This window comes from Stegodyphus dumicola, chromosome 10, assembly GCF_044657685.1.
Source record: "Stegodyphus dumicola isolate Sdum_Otavi_A_Nest chromosome 10, ASM4465768v1".
Taxonomy (NCBI): Eukaryota; Metazoa; Arthropoda; class Arachnida; order Araneae; family Eresidae; genus Stegodyphus; species Stegodyphus dumicola.
Window position 1 is genome coordinate 182369502 of NC_140777.1, and position 18223 is coordinate 182387724.

Below are 18223 nucleotides of genomic sequence, written 5' to 3' on the forward strand. Positions count from 1 at the left end.
GCCCTAGTGTGCTTTGCCATAATTAAATACACCACCACACCTAAAATCCTGAAATATCCAAAATCTGCAATTGCTGAAGTCCAAACTATTCCAGATCTCACAAAGTTGTTTAATTATATTAATGTGTATTGAAGTATGCTTTTCAACACATCTTAAGTGGGTGTACGCATCTTAATCTCTGACAATACAGCAGTGTAGCATATACATCATATATGCTGCACTATCTGGAACATTTTCTGTATATATTCCTGAGCGACCTAAAAACTTTTCCAGGCTAGTGAATTGTCTATTGAAAACCATTTTTCTTCAAAATCAGAATTATCTGAATCTGGACTTGAATCCGAATTGCTTGAAATTCTTGGTCAGAAAAAAGTCCTAGGATGTTGTATAATTTTGTCACCACCAGAAACATTGTTGGTAAGCTCCTTCTTGCAGGAATAATTCGACAAATTATCATCACATTCTATTCTATTATGGTCAAGTTTTAAAAATTTACTGTAAAAAATGTCAGGTTATTGTAAAAAAAATTGTCAATAATTATCTTGGTAAAAATACAGGATATTTATAAAGTCTGGGACCCATTTTGATGTTTAATAACTCATAAAATAATGAAGATATAAACAAACTTAGGGCATTTATTGATGGAATAGCTTATATATTTTCCTTTTCAGGTTTGAATATCTTTACTTTTGTAAATATCGTCTGCACGTGTGATTAATTTCAGATAATTTCATTTTCCATTTTAAATATCTGTACTTTTCTAAATATCGTCTGCTTATTAATTGCATTTTTCTCTCTTTTGTTTTGGGCATCTTTCTGGCATTGTTAATCGGCATAATGTGCAGATATTTAGATCTGAAAACCCCCATGAATACTGTGAGGCACAAAGGGATTCCCCAAAGGTTAATGTGTGGTGTGGACTAATGCATGACCGAGTCATTGGGCCTTTCTTTTTTACAGAAAAGACGGTCTCATCAGTCGTATACTTAGACATGTTGGAAAACTTCGTATTTCCACAACTAGAAGAGCTTCAGCCACATGTCTTTTTGCTACAAGATGGTTCGTAGTTCTTTGAATGACCATTTTACAGGAAGATGGATTGGACGAGGAAGTCCAATTTCTTGGCCACCCAGATCACCTGATATAACGGCGCTGGACTTTTTCCTTTGGGGATTTGTAAAGGACAAAATTTACAGGAGAGTGTCGAACATTGATGACCTAAAAGCCAGAATTACAACCGCAATAGCCTCTGTGGATGCCGACATGCTTGCCGGTACCTGGCGTGAAATTGAATATCGACTTGATATTCTCCGTGCGATGAAGAGGGGTCACACGTGGAAGTTCATTGACAAGGGTCATGAAACTTTTTGAGTCTATGTAGCCATTTATGTTATTAATTTTAATCTATCTTTATTATTTTATGAGTTATTAAACATCAAAATGGGTCCGGGACTTTATAAACACCCTGTATATTTACAGGTGCCCCTTGGTGATAATTGGCGATTTTTGGTGGTACAAGGACACTGAGTTTGTGCAATTCTAGCTACACAAAGCCAAAATGGCAAGTCAAAGAATTGCACAAAGTCGGTATCCATCTACACATTGACCTATTTTCACTTAAAAAAAACATCAGAGAATTGCACAAATTGGGCATTGCGCACTCCCTTGACTTTGCATATGTACACATCGATCTATATTCACTTGTTATATTGTATTAACCTGTTATATTGTATTATCTATATTAATGCTACTGTTTTATTAAAGCAGACACTCTGTTTATGATTTGCTTTCAAGCAAATTTGTGTTACAGCATTTCAGAATTAAACTGAGTAGTCTAAGTTCAGTTTGTTTTATGAACCTTATATTTTAAATTCAGTGGTTTAGCTATTTTCTTAAGTTGTTCACAATTTTAATGAAAAATTGTTATAAGTTTGCATGCACCTAAAAACATCTCAATTTCTTCGACAAGTGTTGACAGAGTACAGTCAAAAGTCTTCAATCCGGACTCGTCGGGACTTCGGCGATTCCGGATTATCGATTTTTCCGGATTATAGATCATCAGTTTAAATCTGGTAAGATGGCATGCAGAAATTATAAAATTAAAAATATGAAACCGTAATTTATAAAATAAAGAGCAATTATGATCTAAAGGGTATCAAAATTTACAAAAAAAGAAGCTTAATATTTATTTGTTTACTTTATTAAACATTTCTTTCAACACGCGCATGCGTAAAGCATACCTTACACATAGCCGAAATTAGAAAATTGCAACCAGAAAACTATTTGATTTGTATTCGTGATATTTATAATGACGAGGAATTTGATTTAAATCATATCAAAGACGGAGTACATCGAGATTAAATACTACATTTAGTAAGGAATTATAAGGTGAATAAAATAAAAACATCTGCCCTGAAGATAACGATAGTGCTGACAGATCAACTTCCAGTTCATTGCGCGCCGCGACGTCCCCCCCCTCCCGCGCAGAGCAGCGTGAAATTGATAAACAGATTTCGGAACGGTTAGATAAACAAATGATATGCCTTTATCCATTTTTTGTAGCAATTCGTTTTTTGTTTGATGGACACCGAAACATACTTTCGTTTTCTAGATCCTTTGGGAGCTCCAGCATCGGAAATTCTATTTGACATAATCGAAAGTTCAAGCTTACTTTTATAAAATTGCTCTTACAGTCTGCAAAAAATAATAAGCCGGATCCAATTCGAAGATTAAGGAACAACGCAATCATCAACATTAACTGAAATAGATAATTAGATAATTTTAGCTTATACCGTCCGTTATACATTAAACGCGCACGCAAAAACATATTCTGCGCTTATATAGCATTGGTACGGCAATGCCCCAATACTTTTTTTTACCTTCATTTCATATTTAAAGGCAAAATATTTAAAATTGAATATTTAAAATTAGTGTTAGTAATATTATTTAAATTATTTAAAATTAGTGTAGTGTAAATTAGTGTAAAATTGAATATTTAAAATTAGTGTTTAAAATTGAATATTTAAAATTAGGCAAAATATTTAAAATTAGTGTTGTTTAATATTATTCATGTTATTTAGATAGAGAAAGCAATGAAAAATATTCCATTTTGGAAAAATATCTGAATTTTTATCAGTAAATGTTAGGAAGCTTCTGCAGCACAAGCCTTTAGTGATGGGTAAAATTTTAGTATAGTCAAAAGTCTTTAATCCGGACTCATCGGGACTTCGGCGATTCCAGATTATCGGTTTTTCCGGATGATCAATTTAAATCTGGTAAGATGGCATGCAGAAATTCTAAAATTCAAAATATGAAACCATAATTTATGAAATAAAGAGCAATTATGATCTAAAGGATATCAAAATTTACAAAAAAATAGCTTAATATTTTTTTGTTTACTTCATTAAACATTTCTTTCAATGCGCACATGCGTAAAGCATACATTACGCATAGTCGAAATTAGAAAATTGCAACCAGAAAACTATTTGATGTGTATTCGTGATATTTATAATGACAAGGAATTTGATTTAAATCATATCAAAGACGGAGTACATCGAGATGAAATACTACATTTAGTAAGGAACTATAAGCCGAATAAAATAAAAACATCTGCCCTGAAGATGAGGATAGTGTTGACAGATCAACTTCCAGTTCATTGTGTGCCGCAATGTTTTCCCCCCGCAGAGCAGCGTGAAATTGGTAAACAAATTTCGGAATGGTTAGAGAAACAAAGGATATGCCTTTATCCATTTTTTGCAGCAATTCCACTTTTTGTTTGATGGACATTGAAACATGCTTTCACTTTGTATATCCTTTGGCAGCTCCAGAATTGGAAATTCTTTTTGACATAATCGAAAGTTCAAGCTTACTTTTTTAAAATTGCTCTAACAGTCTGCAAAAAATAATAAGCCAAATCCAATTAGAAGATTAAGGAACAACTCAATCTGCAACATTTACTGAAATAGATAATTAGATAATTTTAGCTTAGCTTATACTGTCTGTTATACATTAAACGCACATGCGTAAATGTATTATGCACATGCATAAAGGAATATGCGCATGCGTAAAGGTATTATGCACATGTGTAAACACATAATGCGTTTACGCATGCGCAGAAAGTTTGTAGCTTTAAGATCCGGATTATAGATCATTCCGGATTATGGACGTCTAGATTAAAGACTTTTGACTGTATTACAGATTAAGCAATAAAGCATAATAATTATGTTGATTAATGACAGTTCCTACTTTAATCAGGAAGTATTGTATTGATATTTATTTACTTTTGTTTTTTCATTTTACTAAATGTTTAATCACTTTTTTATAGTTTGATGAAATTATCTCTGCATGAATGTGGCTCTTAGTTATTTCTGATTTCTACTGAATAAAATGACCATTTCTTTTAATGTAGGAGCTTTTACATAGAAGTATGTTGTTCAAGTTTTTACTTTAAATGTAAAGAAGGGATGACTTTAAGATATAATTATGGATTCCCGATCGATACCTGGGCTTAACGATCAAGGTAAAATGCTTATCTTGACTAAATGCATATTATAATTTTTTTTTCTTTTTGGTGTTTTCTTGTAATTTCCATCCTTTTGAAGTATAATAATATAAATAACAATGTTTAATTTGATATATTTATTTATTTATTTTCTGTTTATTTCATCTGTTATTAGCAGTGTAAATAATATATTAGTTTATGTTTTGTATAACATACTTATTCAGTGTTTCATAATATATGTTGGTTGTGTAAATTATGTAATGCATCTGACATTGACAGAAAAAATCCCAATCTCAAAAAATTATTGTAGGGTAACGAAATTTCGGCAACTCATTTGTTTGGGTAACATATTCAATTGATTAAATTTTTAAGATCACAGGTTAATGTAAGTGGGAGAAGAGCCATTCCAAATGTGAAATGCTTGTATATTAATAACTGGTGAAACTGCCAAAATTTCAAATTCATTGTGTCGTACAGGTGCTAGATATCTGTTTATGGGATGGAGTTCTATGCTTGTTGCACTTGGTCGGTCAACAGAGGAATAGTTAATGCTGATTGTGGATGATGCTTGAGTTGTTATCCAGTGATGTCCCATACATGCTCGTTTGGAGAAAGGTTTGGTGATCTAGCAGGCCAAGGCAGCATGTCGTCATTCCGTAGAGCATGTTGGGTTACAACAGTGGTATGAGGTTCGAGCATTGTGCTGTTGGAAAACTCCCCCTTGAATGCTGTTCGTGAATGGTAGCAGAACAGGTTGAATCGCCTTGCTAACATATAAATTTGCTGAAATTGATAAATTGTCTGATTAAGTTTGAAACGAATATCATGTGCTTCGCTGAGTGGCAAAACATTGCTTTTAATTTGCTGAGTTTGTTAATCAAAATGTCATTAAATTTATACAAAATATGAAATAAATAAAAAATATTCAATTTGTAATTGAAAATTCAGGATTCCAGATGTATGTGTTCAGGTAGAGAATTACATGGGTTCAAAATTTGATGCCTTAGATGAGTTTTTTTTTTTTTTTTTTTTTTTTTTTTTTTTCAACAGTGTAAGGAACATACTTACATTTAGAAAACACCAAAACTTTTAACAGCTTTCGATATCCGTCACGGCTGATGTTTGAGGCATACCGATGAAGATAACAAAACTGGATTTTTATAAATCACCAATCTTTATTTGTCCTCATATGCAATTAATTTGACAGACACTTATTCAGTCATAATTAATTATGATAAATTTTTATGTATATATATATATATATTTTTTTTAAAGAAATAACATAGGCATTTGAGAAGTGAAGCGGTGTGAGGTTGAGAGAGCAGCATATAGCGAAAGGAATGGAATGACATAGTTTATTGTGCCAAGAGTATTTATATTAAGTCTGATGTAATTGTAGAGAAGCTATGATTAGTTAATTTGAGGTTGTTATATAGCATAACATAGAAGGATCTCGAATTTTGGAGAACAGATGAATTTAGGGGGAGAGCACCAAATCTAGAATCGTTAATTTTGTGGTTGCCAGTTATTTTTAAAGCAGCCATCATATTTTGTTATATCCTACATATATCCCTTCAAAAGAAAGGTCAGGAGAGCAGGGTGGTAGAAAAGTATTAGTGAATTAGCGAGAGAAAGCGTATTATGTGAGGAAAGACATGAGGAAGCATCAAGGACATAGCTGGCAGGTTTTCCTATGCCCCTTCATGTTTCATGACCTTTCTCATATACAGATTACAAAATACTTAGCAGATAATTTACAAACAATGCAGTTTCTAAAGAAACTAAACAATAAATTAACACAAATGTAATTTTTTAAAGTCCTCATTTGGGAGAACAGAGGAATTAAAGGGGAGAGCACACCAAATCTAGAATTGTTAATTTTGTGGTCGCCAATTATTTTTAAAGCAGCCATCATATTTTGTTATATTGTACACACACACACACACACACATATATATATATATATGCAAATTGTTTATTATTTAGTCAGAATGCCACTGTATATGTCACATCATCAAAAACAAAAGCTGTAAAAATCAGAGGTACTTAATGGGTAACAAAGGTACTTATCTTGTCGAGCATGGAAGTTGGCTACCATTAAAATGTGAAAGTTGGTTAAGATCCTGCCAAAGTTGTACCAGTCTTCCTGCAGAATTCTGAAGGAACTGATGCCTCTTTATTTAATAAACAATCAGTATTCGACCCGCTTCATAAAAACACTTGTTGATTCTTGTTGATTTCTACTATTTTGTGAGGCCTTATGATTTTATCAGAAACTCTGTTTAAAATTGTATTAATATAGTGCTCTTGCATGCAATTGTTACAGTCTTTACTGTTTTGTAAGCCAAATTCAGCTGACTACATCCTGTCCATTAATATGCATGTTTTTTGATGGTAGGTTCCCATAACTTTGAAAATGACCCACTGCTTGCTGTTTTATTGAAGGCAGATTCCAAATTTTAATAATTTTTTCAAAATGCAAGACAATAAAGGCAGCAGTATCAGTTAATTTATATGCTGGTCCATAAAAAAAGGTGAGAATTAATTTAAGTCAGGTAAAAATATATTTAAGAGTGTCCCTTGGTGAAAATTGGTGATTTTTGGCAATTGGGTAGCAAGTCATAATTTCAAGATGTTTTCTACACAAAACCAAAATAACAAGTCAAAGAATTGCACAAACTCAGTGTCCATGTACATATTGATCTATTTTCACTCAAAAAAAAAAAAAAAAAAAAAAAAAAAAAATCAGAGAATTGCACAAACTCAGCACTGCGCACTCCCTTGACTTTGTCCATGTACACATCGATCTGTTTTCACTTACAAAAAATCAGGAGAATGATGTTGTCATATAATGTTAAAACAAAGTTACTCATAACCAAAATTGAACAAAATTTGTAGCTTATCGAAGCTCAATAAATACATTTTAAATCACACAGTGAAAAAACATAAAAAAGAAAATACATGTTATCGCATATACGTACACACACACACACACACAAAGGAAATATTGACTTAAAAATATTTAGAAATTTTCGTGTCTTTAGTCTGTGGCACACAAAATTCATTAATAGCATCCAAAAACTTTCTAAAATTATCTGAGCTAGAATATGCATACTGCCATCACCTCATAAATTCACAAAAATAAGAGTAAAAATATCCTCCATAGTGCTGGACTGTTGGTAGTATTTCTTGCATGAACCTTTCTTGCGAAAAACTGATTCAGAGCCATCTGAAAAATCTTTACATTCGACTAAAGACATTTCCTTCGTACAAACAAACTAAATAAACCTCCATTAACACAAACAAACTAAGTAAACTCCATTACTAAGTAAACCTCCATTAACACACCAGTCAATTAATGCTTTTTTCCCCTTTCATTCCAAATCGTACAGAAACTTCACATACATCTCATCACATACAGCCATTTTACAGTGTACAGCACAAAATAAGCAGTATACTTCCTAACTGACATCCAACGTAGAAATAAGCCCTTACAAATATTTTCCCATTGGTCAAATTTACCGCAATCACGCAATCAATCAAATCATAATAGGTTTTCCATAACATTCAACTACTCAGGTTATGATAAATGAAACAACAATTTGGCTACTGCTTTGCCAGCCGAAAGAGACTGGTCACGTGATTTACTGATTGCTCCGATTTGTTTTTCAGAGTAAAAATAGGGAAGATGGGTAGCTGCGAATAATATCTGTTGTGCAATACAAAGAGTCTCTTGCTTAAATGCCGACAAGAATAAATAAAAACAAACAACGTATAAAGGGGAGATGCATAAAATGGAAAATCACTGAACAAAAATCAGTTTAAAATTATCACAAGAATAACACACACACAGAGAATAAAAAACACATCTATAATAAACTTTTAGAATTTATTTTAACGATTGTAAGCTAAAATAATTGCTGTAAACATGTCTGAAAAATTAATTACACTAATTATTTACATTAAAAATTAATTATTTGCATTGAAGTCTTTAAAATAGTACAAAATTAAAGAATTTCTTACTTTGGGTTTCATTAAGCAATTATGCAAAAACAATAATAAAAATATTTCAGTTGGAAATTTAACCTTCGTTCTCTGTCGAATCGTCTGAAAAACATTCTGAATCGTCATCATCGTTCAAGGAAATAACTAAAGAGTCGCACATTTCTACGTGTGCACAATAGTTCTTCCATTTTTCAATTGTAACATTTTCTATAGCATGTTCAGTAAGCTTTAAGAGTTTTTCCATGTTTATATCTGCCATTATGTTTTGTGCACGAATAAAATGTTTGATGCATACTCTATAGCATACTCTATAGCATTTATGTCACAGTGATATGGTGGCAGTCTCAATGCTGTGAATCCATGTTCTTCTAACATGACATCAAATTTATATGTTTTTTTCAGTGGGAAATGTTCTTTAACAATATTCAACAGTTCGATCTTTCACATATTTGGTGAGTACACAATATTGTTTGAAGTAAGCCAATCCATTATACTCTGCTTATTATGAGATGAATTTGGGGGCTTGTTCAGTTGCACTGAATGGTAGGGAGAATTGTCTATTACAACAATGGAATCCTTTGGTAAATTTAGAATCAATTTTTCTGTTGCCCATTTCTCATATTCCAATTCATTTTCCTGTGGTAATCTCCTATGTTACAATTAGCTTTATAAATTAAGTTTGTGTTTGGAATAAATCCCATTTCCCCACCTGCGCATAAAACGATGATTCGCCTTGATGCTGCTCCCGTCTCCACAGCTCTGAATACTTCCTCCGACTGCCAACGTTTTCCAACCGTCAAATTACTATCGACCCAAGTTTCATCTACGAAAATAAGAGGCCTTTTCTCTTTTCTGAATCTGTGAACATTTCTCAAATATCTCGTTTGCGAAAGAACTACAGTCAAAAGTCGTTAATTCGGACACCCATAATCCGGAATGATCTATAATCCGGACCTCAAAGCTAAAATCTTTCTGCGCATGCGCCGCGTTGACGCATGCGCATAGGCGTTTACGCATGCGCGCAAGACCTTTACGACTTATGGGTGTGCACAAGCACAGAATACGTTTTCACGTGCGCATTTAATGTATAACGGACGGTATAAGCTAAAATTATCTAATTATCTATTTTAGTTAATGTTGATGATTGCGTTGTTCCTTAATCTTCGAATTGGATCCGCCTTATTATTTTTTGCAGACTGTAAGAGCAATTTTATAAAAGTAAGCTTGAACTTTCGATTATCTCAAATAGAATTTCCGATGCTGGAGCTCCCAAAGGATCTACAAAACGAAAGCACGTTTCGATGTCCATCAAACAAAAAGTGGAATTGCTGCAAAAAATGGATAAAGGCATATCATTTGTTTATCTAACCGTTCCAAAATCTGTTTATCAATTTCACGCTGCTCTGCGCGGGAGGGGGGGACGTCGCGGCGCGCAATGAACTGGAAGTTGATCTGTCAGCACTATCGTTATCTTCAGGGCAGATGTTTTTATTTTATTCACCTTATAATTCCTTACTAAATGTAGTATTTAATCTCGATGTACTCCGTCTTTGATATGATTTAAATCAAATTCCTCGTCATTATAAATATCATGAATACAAATCAAATAGTTTTCTGGTTACAATTTTCTAATTTCGGCTATGTGTAATGTATGCTTTACGCATGCGCGATTTGAAAGAAATGTACAATAAAGTAAACAAATAAATATTAATCTTTTTTTTTTTTTTTTTTTTTTGTAAATTTTGATACCCTTTAGATTATAATTGCTCATTATTTTATAAATTACAGTTTCATATTTTTAATTTTATAATTTCTGCATGCCATCTTACCAGATTTAAACTGATGATCTATAATCCGGAAAAATCGATAATCTGGAATTGGCTGAAGTCCCGACGAGTCCGGATTAAAGACTTTTGACTGTGTATCCTTTTGTTCCATGATGACTTTTCTTTTATTTTTACAATTTTTCCAACGGAATCCGATTTCATGAAGTATCTTTCGTAGGGTTTCTTTCTCTCTTGGAAAAGTTATTTTTTCCTTTAACTTTATCAATAATTTGGGTACCTTTTTCTCCGTCACATAAAACTCGTGGACAGTTCTTGTTACATCGAGATCAAATCCGTCTGAAGCGATATTTTCTATTGTTTTCTTTACAGTACGCTTCTTAGGCGAAGTAAAACTGGGGGGACCATTTCGGTTGCCTTCTTTATGAATTCTTCTGATGGTGCTCTCTGATACACCGGCGATAGCAGAAGCTCGTTTAGTAGCATGCGATAATGGGATGCATACAGAAGCCTTATCTGCTTTATTATCACAAAATGTAACAACATTGAGCAAAATTCCTTTGGTCGAGCTTCGAAAGTGTTTGCCTTTTGAATTACATGATGCTTTGGAATCCGTGAGCAAAAATATCAAACAAAAACACAAAAGTATTAGACAATAATTAATTGTGACTGACACAACGATCTTGAGATGGAAAGAACTAAATTTAAACAAGCGCAAAAGGGAGAAGCTAAGGACACTCTGAGATCACTGAAGGAAATTCCAAGCAAGTGTATTTTTCCGTCCCTCCAGACCTTCCTTTCTCCCCCCTGGCTCGTTCCATTTTCTTGGCAGCGCGCCAAACCCAGTCTCTCTCGCTTGGACAAGCAGTATATTCCAAGGGGTACCCTAAAATATAGACTAACCTTAAGAAAGGAGAAGTAAACATCAATGAATGTGCAGACGTTACGAGTCTGCCGTTACTTCATGGTTATGTGTAAATGAGCTCGCAACTGGATAATATATAAGTACCAAAACAGACTATAAAAATTTAATATCGAGCAAATAAATATATGTAGAATTTAACAAGTGAGTTGAAAATATTATTTAGCCCAAATTAAAGTTTTAATAAAATGTAAAATTAAACAAAATTCAGTTTTACATTGGTATGGTTTATACAGAAAAACTGCTTGAATTTTATGGAAATGTGATCAGGTTCCATGTTCTTAACTAAAATATTCTCCTTGTAAGTTTTATAGACTTCAATTCCTAAAAAATAATTAATGTTGAGACCAAGAGGCTCAGACTACCATTATAATTAATAGCTCAGTTTTTTTACTTAGCTGTATGAAGTTATCGTGATTTCCCAGCATGTAACAGGAATATGAGCCAATTTCCATAGAAAGAACAAAGCAGTATCTTTCTGGAAAAATAAACAAAACTAGGTCTTGTGTTTGCATTCCATTCAAGAAAAACATTTTGGAACTTACTCAGTGGCTGATAAGCAAAACTAGTCCAAATTATCAGTATATGGCCACTCAGTCTATGGTGAACTTGCCATGAATTTAAGTTTATACGTATTACAAATGAGGTTAGTTTAACAAGGTTGTAGTTATTTTTGCTATCAATTATTATGTGCTATGAAGCCTAAGAAAATTATGTGAATACATTAAAAATATCACTTAGATTTAATATGCTTTATAGTAAATCTTCCTAATTATCATTTTTTGAAAGAGAGAAGACTGTATAAAACATAATGTTTGCTTAGCAGAAAAGCAGGAAATTAACTGTCGCAAAGTTATAGTTAAATATTTTGCAAAATGGTTTGAATCCATCTGCTTATTATTAATTTATTGAAAGAGAAAAGTCAGTGAAATATTGGGTCATATAAAGAGTCTCCATGCTTTTTTGGAACATTTTTTAATGAAAATTTTCTTTATTGAAAATCAATTTTAATCAAGTACATATTGACCATTATTTTCTATGACCTTTTGCCACTTTTCAGGTAGCTTCATATTCTCATCAGTGTAGATCTTCTGTGGTTTATCATTGAAAAACTTATGAGAGTGATTTTCAGCGGCTCTTGGGTCAGCCAATTTTTTACCACCAAGAGAGTTTTGCAGAGAATGAAGGAAATGGTAGTCAGATGGTGCAAGGTTTGGGCTCTATGGTGGATACATCAAAACTTCCCAACTAAGTTCCGTCAATTTGTTCCGAGTCATCAAAGATGTGTGTGGTTGCACATTGTCATGATGGAATACAACTTCCTTTCTTTTGGCCAATTCTGGTCGCTCTTTCTGTATTGCTTCGTTCAAATGGTCAAGTTGTGCACATTATGTGGCACCCAAACATTGAGCTTTTTTTTTTAACCTGCTCTTTTCAAATGATTCTAAACTGTCATGTGATTAATGTTTAGTGCCTCTGCTATTTCCTGATAGCTTGCGTGCCGGTTTGTTCCACCAATTGCAAAATTTCATCGACTTTTTCAGTGATTGGCCGACCAGAGCGAGGTGCATCTTTGACATCGAAATTTCCAGAATGGAATCAAGCAAACCACTCCTTGGAGCATTCATTCACTCACAGCATTCTCACCATACACTGTATTTTAAATTTTTTTGACATGTTTTTGCAGCCTTTTTACCTTTTTTGTAATAAAAAAGCACCACATAGCATATTTCTTCAGATATTTCACTCACTTTCAAATCAATATAACTTTTTACACGAGCAACGAATTAGAAAACTATTTTTACAAACAATGGAAGCTGAATGTCACCTATTAAGCAAACGTTTGTTTGAAAAATTTGGTGAGTGTTGCCGGATATATAGGCATCAACACCATCTAGTGACAAAAAAGCGCAAAGACTTTTTATATGACCTGGAATGTTAGTTTTATTTAGTAGAAAAAACATGAAAAGCTTTATGACCAGCACTCAGTCCTGCAGACTCTACTAGACTGCTAGCAAGTTATCACTTAGTTTTAAGCAAATGACAAATATTGAAGAAGAGTAAAATAACATTTTTTATTTAATCTCAAACTAAATAGAATAGGCGCAGTTTGTGCTACAGACAAAACTTTCACCATTATTGGGTATTTATAACAATATTTATAACATACCAGAAGTTATATTCAAATGTTGCATGTAAAATAGATTACTTAAGGTGGCTTAGATAATAGGCTAATACATATTTTAAAGTATTGGCTTGCAAGACAGTAAAGCCAGTATGTCACTTTGAGAGTAAGTAACAGCAAGGCATGGCTACCTTGGGCTTTTAAATATACAAAAAACCTAATTTGCTTTTTGGTGAGGTGTACAGGAAGAAGTTTTAGTAAGGGCCTGAATTATAATAATTGATTAATTAAAATAAAATACCTTACACTGTGATTAAAATTTCTGATTCTAAAAACAATTTTTAAAAACTTTTTTTGAAGCTTCTCATGTATTGAAAACCTTGTTTATTTTTTAATGTGTAAAAATGACTGAATAGAATTTCAGACCCCCCTTTTTTTAAACTTTGCATCAAAAGTAAAAAATAAAAAGAATAAACTGTGTATATACAGTGGTTCACATTTGTTTCTGAACACCTGTGTTTTTTAGTTTTATTTTCAAATGTTAGTTATTAATAATATTAGCAAAATGGCTGTTATTTTTCTTTCACACATACTATTGACCCTCTTTTTAAAAATCTGCTTGTTTTGAAGAAAGTTGTTGAACATCTTTTTGATAACAAAAATAAATCTTTAAAAATGTTTTGAAAATGAATTCGTATAAGTATTCCAACACTTTGAATAAAATAGTTTATATCTAATTAAAACATAAAAATAATAAGACACCATGCTATTACACGCAGGATTTTATTATGCTCTGGTGCCTATACCATGCGACCTGCTCACCTAAGTCATTGAATATTTTGTTGGACACTTTTTAGCTAAGTTTACACTTTTCACATGCTTTGACATGAATTCAATATTTTTTTTGGCAAGAATATTCCATTTGCTCCATTTGTGCCATTCCAGTTGTTCCATAAGAATTGCTTTTAGTAGAGCTTTAAAAAAATATCCTGGTTCCTTATTATTTTCTCCAACTCGCTCCTAATATTGAACTAATGTTCAATAGGATTTAAATATGGAGAATATGAATGCGTTTTGATAACTTCAAGACACTTTTGTATTAATCACAAAAGATAAGTTAGGGCTGTATGCTTAAGCTCGTTATCCTGACAAAGCATGAATTATTTTGCATTTTAAGTTTTTGTGCAGATGCTTTTATTTTTTCATTTAGAACATTTCAACATTCATACTGATCCATATTATTTTATACAAATACTAAATTTCCAATCCCAGAGACAGGAGAACATCTCCAAAACATTATGTCTCTATTCCTGTGCTTAACATTAGACAATAGATTTTTTTCAGATTAAATGTTTGATTCAGCTTTCACCATCCATTGGAATCAATTATATGAAATTTTGGCTTGTCTCAAAATAGAACATAATGTGATAAATCTTTGCTTACCATGGATTCTGCGAATGCTAGGTGTATTTTCCTTTTTTTTTCTTTTTGAGGAAGAATTCCTTCTTGCCGAATTGTATCTGTACGTGCTTATGACTCTTCTAACAGATTCAGGGTTAACTTTTATTGCAAATCATTTTTCTAAATCTGCTGCAAATTTTACAGTACTGATTTTTGGATCTTGTTTGATTTTTTTGGAGTATGAATCTCCGATTCTTTGGTTTCAGCTTGAAATGGGATCCAGACTTCAGTGCATTTTCAACAGTTACACTAAATTTTCATCATTTTATATAAGATAGAAGGTTGTTGAACGTTTTATATCAAAGATTGTTTCCATAGTTCAAATACTTTTACCATCTTTAAAATGATAAATTATTAAATTTCTAACTGATCTTTAATTTGTAGAGTTTTCCCATGCTCACTTCTGATATGGAACTGTTAACCCTTTGTTGCATACAAATAATCTAGAGAATTTAAATGAAAATGTTTGTATTTTTTCTACTTAAAATAACCTTAGTAATAATGAACATTGACATTGTGAAATATGTAAAAAAATGTAAAACATTTTGAGAAAATTATCATTGTTATGAATGGAACTCGATCACTGAAGCAGAAATAAATAACATAGACATCAGTTAATCAAATATATATTTATAGGTTCAAGTATTTACAAAGGCTAACTTACTGGAAAAAATTGTATTATCAAATTCTTCTTTTCTGCTTACCTGATAAAAACTATCATCTTCTTTTGATTTGTCTGTATAGTCCCCCCCCCACATTTCCTTTAAGTGGTCTAAAAATTATGTGCAGTGTTAAGAATGCTTGCACTGTAGAGTCATTAGAATTATTTTGAAATAGGAGTCATGAATGCCCTTGCCGGGACTGAACCATGGACCTCTTGAATATGTGCCGAGTGTGCTGACCGCTGCACCACAAAGGCGTGCTAAGAAGGCAGGAGAAATATCTTATATACCTCTCCTTTTAAGTTGTAATTGGGGATTAGTTGACCTAATCGCCAAATCCTGGTGGTGGAAAATCATCATCCACCACCTTTTTTAGTTCGGGTGCTATTGTAGAGTCATTAGTTGTGCCCGCGAGGATGAGGTTCCCTGGACCATAGATATCCAGACTCCGTATGGGTTCGTAAGTCGGACCTGGGCCGGGGATCCATGTTTGTCTGCTGCATCTGTAGAGTCATTAGGATTATTTTATAGCAGGAGTCATGAAAAATGAGCAATGCCCTCGCCAGGACTCGAACCATGGACCTCTCGAATACGCGCCAAGTGTGCTGACTGCTATACCACGGAGGCATGCTAAGAAGGCAGGAGAAATACCTTATAACACTTATACATTTCTGCAGTGCTTCATACTTGTCATTATGAAAACATTTTACAACAGTGCTTATTTAAATATACTGTAATTAGAAAAGCCACCTTTATAATTTGTAATCATCTCTATTTTTTTAAAAACTTGAGGTTATTTTTCAGTTTTGCTGTATTTGTATTTTTTAATTCTGAAATAGAATTAGTTCAATTTTTTTTTCATTAGTCATGAATTAATTCTAAATTATTTAGCAACAGACTTACAGCTATACTGCATTGCACTTAGTGTTACTGTTGTCATTCTATTGCTGTACTTAATTTTAAACTACATAAATATAATTTTAAACTACATAAATATTATGTTTTTTGTTAAACTATTCATGCATTAAAACAATATAGTTTATCATTGAATTTTATAGAGGCACATCGAGCCTTAGAGCTTCTGGAAGAATATCACAGTAAGCTGACTAGACCACAAGATAAACAACTGAGGAATGCAATAGAAAGAGTAATTAGGATATTTAAGTGCAGATTATTTCAAGCTTTACTTGGTGAGCAATTTATTATATATAATAATTCTCTAACTTTCATGTATTTATATTATGTATGATTCATCTTAAAATATAATAAAATTAAAGCATAAACTTCAGTTTGGGGAATTGCTGACAGTTATTTTTAATTGAAAAGCAAGTTATAAATAAAAAAATAAATTGAAGATTCATTTCAACTAGAGGGTGTATGAGGTATTTGAGAAGAAAATGATACTTAAAAGAAAACAAATATTCTTAATTAGAAGAAACCAGTTATATTGTCTCAGAACTTGATACACTTGTTTTTACATTTGTATGATAAAATTTTATGTAATAAATTTGCCTTTGGCTTCATAGTGATTTCAAAAACAGTCTTATGCCAGGATCAGAATATCCTTATTTTTATTAGCCATAACATCCATATTGGCAGTCTTCAGTGATTTCTTGGTATATTGGGGTTGCTTGCAAGGCCATCTTGATGGGAGAAACCTGAAGCTAATGTTTGATAACGTCACAGCCAAGCATGGTCAGCCAAGATGATCTTGGGTTAGCATACTTTGCTTTTCCCGGTAGTATATGAGAAACAAATATATTTTTCTCTCCTAAACAATATTAACAAAAAATACTGAAGAACTGGTTACTTTTTATGCTTAGATGACGGAATTATGTAGCGTATTCGGAAACTAAGTACCGTTTCATTCTAGCGCCGTTGCAGCGCTGTGGTAGGCAACCCGCGCATGTGCACTAGTCTTTCTTGTTCACTGACTTTCAATTGTCGCCATTTTGGTTGCTCTATGTTGTGTTTTCAGTTTGCTGTGCACATTCAAAATGTTTAAGACAATTAGTTCTCCCGCTGACTGTGAGATTCGTGCCGTGATTAAATTTTTGAACGCGAGGAATGTTAAACTGGCCAAAATTTATCGTCAAGTGACAGAAGTTTACGGTGAATACGCGATAAGTGATGGAATGGTGAGAAAGTGGGTAAGAATGTTTAATGCAAGTCGAACAAATGTCCACGCCGAGGCTTGGAGTGGTCAGCCTTCTGTTGTCACCGATGATTTGGTAAGGAAAGTTGATGAAGCAATTCATGAGAACAGACGCTTCACAATGACAACTCTTTCAGAGGCATTTCCACAAATTTCACGTACTGTTTTATTCGAAATTGTGTCTGACCGCTTGAATTATCGCAAACTGTGTTCCCGATGGGTTCCAAAAATGCTCACTGATGTTCACAAAACAAAGCGACTTGGTAGTGTGCCCTGACATTTCTCACCCGGTACAGTGATGAGGGAGAAAACTTTTTAAACCAAATTGTGACAGGTGATGAAACTAGGGTGTGTCATTTCACACCAGAATCGAAACAACAATCGATGGATTGGAGACACACTCATTCTCCGAAAAAACAATAGTTCAAAGTGACAATGTCATCACAAAAAATCATGTGCACTGTCTTCTGGGATAGGAAAGGCATTTTGCTTACTGAATTTCTTCCCAGAGGTGAAACCATTAATGCGGCACGATATTGTGAGACTTTAACAAAACTAAGGCGTGCCATTCAAAACAAACGAAGAGGAATGCTCAGTAAAGGAATTGT

The 18223-nt window shown here is 33.0% G+C and overlaps 1 protein-coding gene across 6 annotated transcripts in view; it reads left to right on the forward strand.

Annotated features, from left to right (window-relative positions):
- The window catches only part of LOC118193858 (disks large homolog 1-like), an 816267-nt gene that overhangs the window by 3294 nt on the left and 794750 nt on the right, over positions 1-18223 (forward strand). For all 6 annotated transcript variants that reach the window (XM_085825973.1, XM_085825976.1, XM_085825974.1 and 3 more), the window contains exons 2-3: positions 4409-4519; positions 16519-16650. In XM_085825973.1, the coding sequence (XP_085682099.1) occupies positions 4483-4519; positions 16519-16650 (169 nt within the window). In that variant the 5' untranslated portion in view covers positions 4409-4482. The remainder of the gene's footprint in view (positions 1-4408; positions 4520-16518; positions 16651-18223) is intronic.